This window comes from Phalaenopsis equestris, unplaced genomic scaffold (genome assembly GCF_001263595.1).
Source record: "Phalaenopsis equestris unplaced genomic scaffold, ASM126359v1 Scaffold000134, whole genome shotgun sequence".
In the NCBI taxonomy this organism is placed as follows: Eukaryota; Viridiplantae; Streptophyta; class Magnoliopsida; order Asparagales; family Orchidaceae; genus Phalaenopsis; species Phalaenopsis equestris.
The window spans coordinates 149,321-159,702 of NW_018164576.1; the positions used below are offsets into that span (position 1 = coordinate 149,321).

The 10,382-nt window shown below is 33.9% G+C and overlaps 1 protein-coding gene across 2 annotated transcripts in view; it reads left to right on the forward strand.

Moving 5' to 3' along the window:
* The first annotated feature begins 1,038 nt into the window (after positions 1 to 1,038).
* Positions 1,039 to 10,382, forward strand: part of LOC110021346 (QWRF motif-containing protein 2-like) — a 27,740-nt gene continuing 18,396 nt past the window's right edge. Inside the window, exons 1-3 of one of the 2 annotated variants that reach the window (XM_020719804.1) lie at positions 1,039 to 1,150; positions 1,284 to 2,688; positions 3,812 to 3,931. In XM_020719804.1, coding sequence (XP_020575463.1) covers positions 1,354 to 2,688; positions 3,812 to 3,931 — 1,455 coding nt within the window. In that variant the 5' untranslated portion in view covers positions 1,039 to 1,150; positions 1,284 to 1,353. The remainder of the gene's footprint in view (positions 1,151 to 1,283; positions 2,689 to 3,811; positions 3,932 to 10,382) is intronic. The other variant, XM_020719805.1, reaches the window with a different exon arrangement.

A 10,382-nucleotide genomic window follows, 5' to 3' on the forward strand; every position in this document is an offset into this window, starting at 1 on the left:
TTCTATATAAATAGTAAAATATAATGTTATTTTCTTTTGATGTTTAGGCAGTTTAGTGAATTGGCCTTCTAGATACATGATGTGTACTTTAAAAAATAAATATTTGGTGATTTTGCCCTATGTCTATAACATACACCTACTCATACCATAAATTATAACGTGAGGTGACTGCATGTCCGAACGACGACCCGTATGAACAGTCGCGCGATCCGCGATAGTGTGGCCCCCTCTAAACTGTAGCTGCATCCAGATCATTGTCCAAACATGTAACCGTATTACAATAATTCCATATATGGCTAAATATCTAAAAATCAACGGATTATCATCGTTTCTATTTTGGTATTGAAACAAATTAAGGATTGTTCCAAGATATTTGATACACTCAACTAACTTTATTTGATTCTCAACAGAAGGAATACCGGTATCACGAAGATTTGTACATTGATTAAAGAATGTATGATATAGACAAAACAAATATAATATAAAAAATATATATTTATTTATTTATGTACAACTCTTAATAAATATTATTTGAAAAAGAAGGCATATCAATCAGTACTCAGCACCCGAATCAGATCTAAAACTCTCTTAAACAATTCATTATGAGCACACCTATAACCGTTTCTTAAAAGGCCGGTCCCCGGCCTGGCCCACTCGGGCCCATCGAACAGCAAATAAAGCATCCCAATTCTCCCCATATCACCTCTTTATTGTTCCCCAACTTTTATAATATATTTATGAGGGCATTTACATACGTGCCAACAAATTTTTATATATTTACATATGGAATGCCTAAATATTTAAATATATGTAAGTTAAAGTAGAGATATTTTTATATGATAGGAAAGACTGGGCGGTATAAATGTAAATATGCAATACATAAGAGAGAGATATTTTTATATGATAGGAAAGATTGGGCGGTATAAATGTAAATATGCAATACATAAGAGTTAGGTGACATGTATGAAAATGCACATTTATTTATTTAATTGCCTAAATTTTACTACAAAATAAAATTATGTTGGTTTAATTCTAAGATCGCTGCCACTTCTCCCTCTCCTTCGGCGGTAAGCACCGGTCCGTTCTTTTCTCTCACTATCTTAGCAAAGCAGCAAGCTCCACACTCCCCCATTCCGCTTAATAACAACAGGTCACCAAAGAGCAAAACCCTGCGCGCTCTCTCTCTCCCTCCCATGCGGTTCTCTTCCCTTTCGCAGCGCCGCCGCAGGCAGCCAGTGAGAGGGTAAGCCACGGTGATCTGATTTCTTTCCTTCCTGTTGCAGCGACGAACTCCAAGAAAGTGTGGTATCACTACAAGGCGGCCTTGTAGAAGCGGAGATCCCATCGGAGGCCATGGTGGTTTCGGCCTCCGAGGTTTCCGTGGCACGAAAAAACCCTTCGCCGTCATATCGGCCCAACGATCCGCCGCCGATTCCGTTGCGCCGACCGTTAACTCCCTCTGAGAGAGACAATGCTGCTGTTTCTCGGCGACCTAAGACTAAAGAAATCGCATCCAGGTATCTTTCTTCTTACTCGCCATCTTCATCTACTACCTCTACTTCCTACTCCTCGAACACCACTACGTCTACGTCCTCCTCGTCTTCTTCCCGGAGATTTCATTCTCCTCTCCCCAACATTCGACCCTCCACGCCGTCTGCGAAGCGGTCGCAGTCGGTGGATCGAACACGCCCTTCCAGCCCTCGGCCAGATCCCCGCGGTGGTGGGGGTGCCGAGGCCTCGAACGCCGCGAGGATGCTCTGCACAACCACTCGGAGTCTCTCCGTCTCCTTCCAAGGCGAATCGTTCTTCTACCAGACCAGTAAGGCGAAGACACCGTCTCCTGCCCCCACTCGGAAGCCAACGCCGGAGCGCAGGCGGCCCAGCACACCGGCGAGGAACTCCACTACCGGTGCAGCGCAGCAGTTGGAGAGTTCGAAACCCTCGGATTTTCACCAAAGATGGCCGGCAGCAAGGAGCCGACAATCTAGCTTGCTTACCAAAAGTTTAGAGTGCTACGCAGAGAAGAATGACCTTCTTGTAACAGTCCAGTTGCTACGGCAGTCAACATCATTCGACGATGGTACAGGCCGGGCATCATTTGATGGTGCAGAACTGTCAGCTTCTTCCGATGTGGACAGTGTTTCCTCTGGAAGCAATTCCGGGACTCCGAAGCTAAATGCACCTCGCCAGGCTCAGATTACTTCCAGAGCCATTAGCGTGGCTTCCAGACTTTGGCAGGAGACAAACAACAGAGTTCGCCATCTATCGGAGCCTGGGACACCACTTTCTTCTTCTGGCCCAAGGAACTCTGCTACACCGAAGCTAGCTTCTGTGAGGAGAACATCGGTTGACAACCCTTCCCTTTTTTCTCGGCCTGCTTCTTCCCCACTCAAGGGGCCAGTGAGGCCTTCTAGTCCAAATAAACTGGTAGGCTCTCCATCCAGGGTAATTGCTAGCCCCTCTCGGTCAAGAGGTACCAGTACATTGGCAAATTCCTCAGCCGCACAACTACCAGCGAATGCACCTTCAATTTTAAGCTTCGCTGCTGAGGTGAGGAGAAATAGGAAAGGTGAGAATCGGATTGAAGAGGCTCATATATTGAGACTATTGCACAATAGGCACTTACAATGGAGGTGTGTAAATGCAAGAACCAACACGATTATGATGGTTCAGAGAATGGACGTAGAGGTAATCTTTGCATTATATGCCACTTTTCTTGCTTTTGCCTTCGGATATGGTTTGAAAATATGCAGTGAATGGGTTATTTATCTTACCTTTTGTTTAAGAGCGGGTGTGTTTCTGTTTGGTGTATGGTATCGAGTCTGGATGGAAAAGCTACTTTCATTTGACATGTTCAGCATTTGGACTGAAAATTATTCTTCTCACTTTAAAATTTAATCAAGAATTTGGAGTTTAAATTGTGAGAAAATGTTGAAAGGTAAGTTTCGTGGAGATGTTCAAGTTGCTGAATGTAAATTTATGGGAGGAGACTTGAGTTACTTTGGGCAAATGTTTTGAAACTAACACATATTTCAATTGCATGTATGATCTTGGCATCATCTAATCAACATGAAGTCCTCGTTGTTTGTGGATTTATATTTTGGTTAGCCAAAATATTATATATGTTGAAAGTATGGTCATTTTAGGTTAAGCAGCTTTATTAAAAAAATATGTTGTTACCAATTTTGAGGCTTAAGCTACATTTTACAGAGGAGCTGCAACAATTTTTTTGAGAGATTTTACAAACCATTATAGTTGGGCATTGGGCTTCTAAAGCACATTTATCGATACAAATTTTCTTAATGATGTGACGCTATTTGAGACAGAATAGCTGGGAGGTTTATGCCCATGAATGACAATTTATTGAGCTTTCATCATCCAGATGAGGAACATTGAGTGCGTCCATGATGCCAATAACTTGACTTGTACACCATAACATGTTAATGCTAGTAAAGAAAGATTTATTTTTTGAGCGTGTAAGTCAATTTTGTGGCATCAACAATCATTATAGATTGAAAATAACTTGATCTTAAAATAAATTCGCCTGCAATGCCTAAATTTATGGTTCTTATCATTTCCATTGAACTGATGCTTCATATTGAGTTTACACGAGCGCTTATAGATTCATCTGCAAACATTCTAGTTTCATTGTTAGCTCTCTCTTTTTTTTCCTATTTTCTTGTCAATTAATTTTTGTCTGTATGGGTCTATATTTACTCTCAAGACATGTTTTTTCTCATGGCATCATTCATTCTTTTTTTCAGTAAAATTAAATGTTATCATCTGAGAGTTTATTTTTGATTCATTTCAGAAGAATCTTTATAATGAATGCATAACAACCTCAGAGGTGCGTGACTCAGTTACTGCTAGAAAAATCAAGCTTCAGTTGCTGTCACTGCATCTAAAACTAGCTACCATTCTTAAGGGTCAGGTAAATTTTCATCTAATTGTGTATCAACTTTTTTCCATTCAATGCCTGCTAGACCAACAACTTGAGTTTGGTCTGCCTTTATGTTTCTTATTTATTATTGATAATTTGAAGTTTTAACTACCAGTAATATTGCAGATGTTATATTTCTTGGGAAAACTTATATAATTATAGAGAGTGGATTAGTCTATTCGACTGTATTTTCCTAATTGATTTTTCTCTCTCATAACTTCACTAAGGCTTTTCTAGAGTGAAAGGCATAAGCCTATTCAGTCAGGTGATTGAGAAGGTACAGAATGTTGAATCTCTATCTGTTTTAACAAGTAATTATGAAAGCTAATTTTGAAAGGAAATTATTTACCACAATACATGTGAAGATGTGTGTCGGATTAAAAATCTGGAGATTTGGGGTGGATTTTAAGCTGATTGCTTTTGCTTTCTTGATTGTTACCTAACGTTTTGTGACATCCTTGCCCTCAAAAGTCCTTTAGTAATTGAAGTTTATTATCGGGGCACTCAATAATTTGCATGAATTGGTCCTAAATGTTGACCCATTAGTATAGGCTGCATTTAGTGACAAATATGAAATTTATGCGAGCTTTTTGGCCGCTGCACGTGCTGAGTGAAGTTTATGCAAGTAATTTTTTTCAGGTCAATTTTAGTTGAATGAAATCTGCACTTAGTTTGTTGTATGCATTGAATTCTGTGAATCTTATAAAAAAATTCTGTTTAGCTGCTAAAGAACCTGATTTGAAGTATGCAATCTCCAATCCATTTATTCTTTGTGAATGCATTCTATTTAGATAGAAATTTTTTGCTTGCACCAATGGAAAATAAATATTTTTTTAATTGGTAGTTCATGGACTATAAGTTTTTACCCGTATGTGCATGATTTTCTTGAATTATATCATATAATTATGTTAACAAACTTCAAACTTCTAGGCCAACTGCATCAGATTTGCTATCAAAGTTTAAAGTTGAACCGTCAGGTCAATTAAAAGTAGGATATAATCACTGAGTCAATCAAAGAAATAATAACATAATATAATTTAAATGAAGTTGGATTAGTATGTCTTTATTGAGGTTCAAGATTATATTTCTACATCTGCTATTAGGTATGAACTTTAGAAAATTTTTTAAATCGGCAGGACATGCTCATAAATTATGGCAAAGCTTTGTTGCTAAATCTATGTGGGATAATGTGAAATATTAATTTAAAGAGTAATATGTACCATCGAATGAATATAGAAATCAACTACATGTTCATTTATTGTAGTGTGTTCGACTCTTATATAAGGCTTAAAAATCTTGTAGTTAAATATTAATTGCTTTTAGACTATTATGTTATCATTATTTATTCCATTAAAAGTCTTTGTAAGAAATTAACAATGAATTGAGCTACAATATTTTGAGACATGAGACATTAAATGTTACCTTACAGAACTTTAGATACTGAGAAATATTAAAAGCATCCTATCACATCCATGTTTAATTTACCTAAAGAAAAATCATTATCATCTCTTTTATCTATCATTTGCCAACATATGATTCATATATGATTGAATTTGATTCTATTGAAAAAAAAAAATTGTAGTTTGTGTATAAACTTTTGAGGACGAATTAGATGTCAGAGAGGATTTATAGTTATTATATGAAATTTCATTTGGTTTTGTTGATTGGAATCTACAGATTCCATTAAATCATGTTCAGAAATCTAAACCTTTATCTTGAACGGAAATCAAAATTTGAGTTTGAGATCTAAATTGAGCATGTGGTCATTATTTGGAGCTAAGTTTTAAATAGAAATTGAATCTATTCATGAATATGAAATTGGACAATTCATTATCACTGTAATTGAAGAATCAATTCAGTAAACTAATGAAGCAATTTTTGAGACATTACTTAATGATATTATTATTATAATGAATAATCAAACAAAAATTATAGAAAACTACTAGTTAAGAGTGCTTGAATTATTAATACTTTCAATGTGTGTTTATAAATGAAATTATACGAAAAGAAAAAGAAAATAAATAATTACATTAGCAAACACAAAAATTGTTCCTAGTTATCCCACCTCTAGATCTATTTATGGATTGCTTGTTGATGCCAAGGTTTTTCTTTTTTTTAGTATATGATTTATAGGAGTGGTATTTTCTTGTACAAAATGAATTCGTGATATCTGTTTTTCCTTATCTAGCTCTCCCTTTATCTAATTGCCCTTCAACATTCTTCAAGCTAGATGATGGAGATCTAGCATTTTAAGTTCGCTTACAATATTCTTGAGTGTAGGGTTGCTGAGCCCTTCGGGGAATATGTTGTCATGTTTTTTTTCTGCTGGGACATATCGTGTGTAACTCAATCTACTGTTAGTTTTTTCTTTTATAAATTGTCTGTCAAATTCCACATATTTGATATGATCAAGCTGTAGAAGATTGTGAACAATGTTGATTATAGATTTATTGTCAAAGTATATCTTTTCAGGATATTCTCTCCCTATTTTTAAAATCTACCCAGGTGATTTTTATTCTTAGGTGTTCGTAGATTTCATGATAATTGCTTTAAATTTGGATTTAGTGTTAGATTTTGAAACAACAGGGTCTTTTTTGCTTCATATTATAATACTTCCTAGAAGTGTGTACCATCTGAAGTAAATTTCCTATCCACAGGTGATCTTGTGTAGTTAACATCAGTATAATAAAGTTGTAAAGTATCATATTTTGTCAAAAACTTTTTTTACAGGACTTAATCTAAGATACTCAAGGGATGTGTAAGCAGCTTGAAGTTGAATTCTTTTGGTTTGTGCATAAATTGCTTGTGAGTTTTATTCCAAAGGTAATGTCAGGGCGCCTATGGGATAGATGGACTAGTTTTCTTACTAACATTTGATATTGTTTGATATTCACTTTTATATATTCTTCATACGTGTTTATTTCTAACCTAATTTGATTGGAGTTTCATATGATTTACCTTTAATCATCTTGCTTTTCTATGATAAGTCCATAATATCTTTTTGCTGCGATAAAGATTTCTTATTCAGATTGAGCAATTTTTGTACCCACGAAGTATTTGAATTTGTATAGTTCCTTGATTTTGAATTCTTTATGTAGTTTTTTCTTGTGTTATTCTTTGTCCTTTACTCTCATTTACTGTGACAATTATATTATCAACATATACATAAGAATTATAATTTTTCATATCTTTTTAACTTTCCCTGTATTCATTCCATTTCATGCCTCTTGTAAAGCTACCAAATTATGCTCTTGAGAAGTGTTTGAGGCCATAAGTGCCTTTCTTGACCCACACACCTTATTTTCTTTGAAAAAGCTATCGAATCCTTTTGGAGGATCTATTTAAGTTCTCCAACATTCCTTTTTAAGGAAGCATTTTTCATATATAATGTTATATATACCATCCAAAATTAGCAGCAAGAGTAATAACATGCAATTTGTATTTTTTTTCGCCACAGGAAGCAAATGTTTCTTCATAGTCAATTCCATTAGATAGAGTAGATATTTTGATAACTAATTTGCTTTATACCGCATTAGGCTTCCATCAACTTTCTATTTAATGAATATATTCATTTGCGCCTCACAATTTTTTTCTATTGGCAACACGACAATATCCCAAGTGTGATTTTTTTTGGAGCCATTAATATTTTTTCTCATAATATTTTTTCAATTCTTATTTTTTAGTGCCTCAAAAATAGAGTTAGAGGTATTTTATTAGAGTTGGAGCTGTGTTTGTAAGGAAAGCTTTATGTGTAGGAGAAAAAAATTAAAGGGATGTGTATTGAAAAATTAAATCTAGGGATGAATGTTTGTTGATGGGCTGATAGATTATTGTTACCCAATGATGGTTTGGAGTATTGAGCTTGTGGAGATTTTGGGTGGGCTTACTCTTCCTCGTCTTGATTTGAAGGGTTAGTATGATTGGACCTTGTGTGATTAGTATGTTAAAATATAAGATAATAATTTCATTAAACTAATCTTCTAGTTAGTTTTCTTTCCTATGAAGACGAGTTTGATTGAAAAGACTTTATATTTTATCCAAAGCGACATCATTTGAAGTGATAAATTTTTGGTGGTAAGATGGCAACATTTATTTTCTTTTTGAGGGGAGGAATATTCAACAAAAATAAATTTGAGTTCTTTATGATCAAGTTTATCTTGCTTTTGTTTGTGGATGTCGTTATAAGCTATACACCCAAATATTCTTGGAGGGAATTTTGAGTCATTGTGCAATTCAAGGGACTTTTGCATTCTATTATTTTTTTTGGTATTCTATTGATTAGATATCTGTAAGCTAGAGTTGTTAATTGCCAACATTTATTTGGAATATGATGTTGGAAAAGAAGAGTTTTAGTAACTTTTAGAAGATTTTGGTTTTCTTTTTGCTACCCTTGATGGGTGTCAGGATACACGTATTGATGGATGATATCTTCTTTATTTAAAAAAGAAGATAAATATGGTTAAAATAATCATGAGCATATCTATGTGGATCATCTTGATTAGCATTAAGTTGATTTTTTATTATAAGTAGGGAGAATATGACTAATATCTGACTTTCTTGCTAAGATATAATCTATGTGATTTGAGCGCAAATATCAATAAATGTAATATTTTGAGTAAGTGTGCATGATTTCAAGGGTTTTCTAGGGCGGTTATGAAGCTTTGAGTTTGCTAATTTCTTTAGAGTTCAGCCCTTCTAAATTTACATGACATGCTTGTTCTTTTGTGTGAACGGCTTATGTTCACCATTGTTTTGGAGCATTCTATTGAGTTTCTTCCATTTCTCTTTTATTGTTTTTTCTTGCAACAATTGCACCAAATATTGATTTTGGAAGAAAGCTTTTGTTCTTTTTTCTAGGAGGAATCTACAATAGGAAATCATTTATCTTAGTCTTACTGGTCGTCATGGTAGATGCTTTTTTTATTGGATTATTGAGCATGACCATCATTCTTCTTTATTCAACTCTTGCAAAAGAGAATCTCATTTAGAGAAGGAGATTTTTCTATTTTAAATTTGGGATTGAATTTGGTTAAAAGTCATTATTGAGTCATGTAAAAACTCAAATACTTTTTTTCTTTCAATAAATCCTTGAGAATTATTGCTTTCTCACAATATATCATCTCGAAATCTTGGTAATAATCTAGCTCAAGCTAATGAAACTTTATGTCATTAAAATATTTAATAACAGGGATGTTATCTTATTTGGAAGTGGAGTGTTTCATTTTAACATTTGTAGATGAGTGCACCATGTTTAATTTTTAAGTAGTTTTATTTTATAGCATCTCAGTTTTTATTTTAATAGATGGGAAAATGGCTTACTAATTTTGGGTAACATGGTATTCTATAATCATGTTATGATTAGTAAATCTATTTCTTCTCGAAGTATGAACTTTGGGTCTTTTGGTTTCAATGGTAGATCTATGAGTTGGATTTGTCTCTTTTCTTTCAAATTTTTTTTCACAATTTGGGACAATTTCTAATACTTTCTTCCATTCAAACAATATGAGGATTGAAGTCATTAGAGTCTTCTTTAACTTGATTTTGATCATTAGAGTCTTCTTTAATGATTGTAGCTCATTGGACTAAAAGTTAAAGTAACTAAACATTATTAATGGATGAAAGAGCTCCAACGTGAAAATAATGGGAGAAAGAATAAAGAGAATAAATGTCTCAAGTAGGAAGCCGAACCTCACTCTGATACCATGTAAAGAAGAATCAATGAATAGGAAATCTTGGATTGTTCATTGTTTCAATTGGTATTTATACACAAGTTTATATAGAAAGAAAAGGGAAATAAACAATTACAACGTCTAAAATAAGTCTACTTATCTCGTTGCTGAAAGCCTAGATCTATTTAGGGAGTGTTTATTGATGCCAAGGGAGTATTCTGTGGGTTCTTTCTTCACTTTTTTTTTATATATGAATTCGTGGAATAGGTATTTCCTTATAAGTAATGAATCCGTGGCTTTGATATTCTTTATATATCACTCTCCTGATTCAATGACCCTTCAACAAAAATCATTTTTTTTGTTTTTATTTCCTTGACTTTCAATTTTATAAAAACAATTTTGTATAGAAATTTAAGCTGCATTAATTTTTCAAAAAAAAAAAAAAAGAATGACTTAAAAGAAATTTAAAAATTTAGAATTTCATCCATGTGGTCAAATCTAAAAACACATGTTTTCTTCTTGATTAACATTTAGGCCCTTTTTGTAGTTTTTTTTTAAAAGATGTTGCCGATCCTGAAAAAGATACACAAAAAATGTTGAAGGGAGGAACTTGCTTATATATATCTAGTATTGTTCTCCAATATTGAGGTTATAACTAGTATTGTTCTACAATATTAACTAGTATCCCATAAAATGGATGCATTCATGGATGACAAAGAGAAGTTGTCTGACTACAAGCAATGATAATATATATATATATATATATATATATA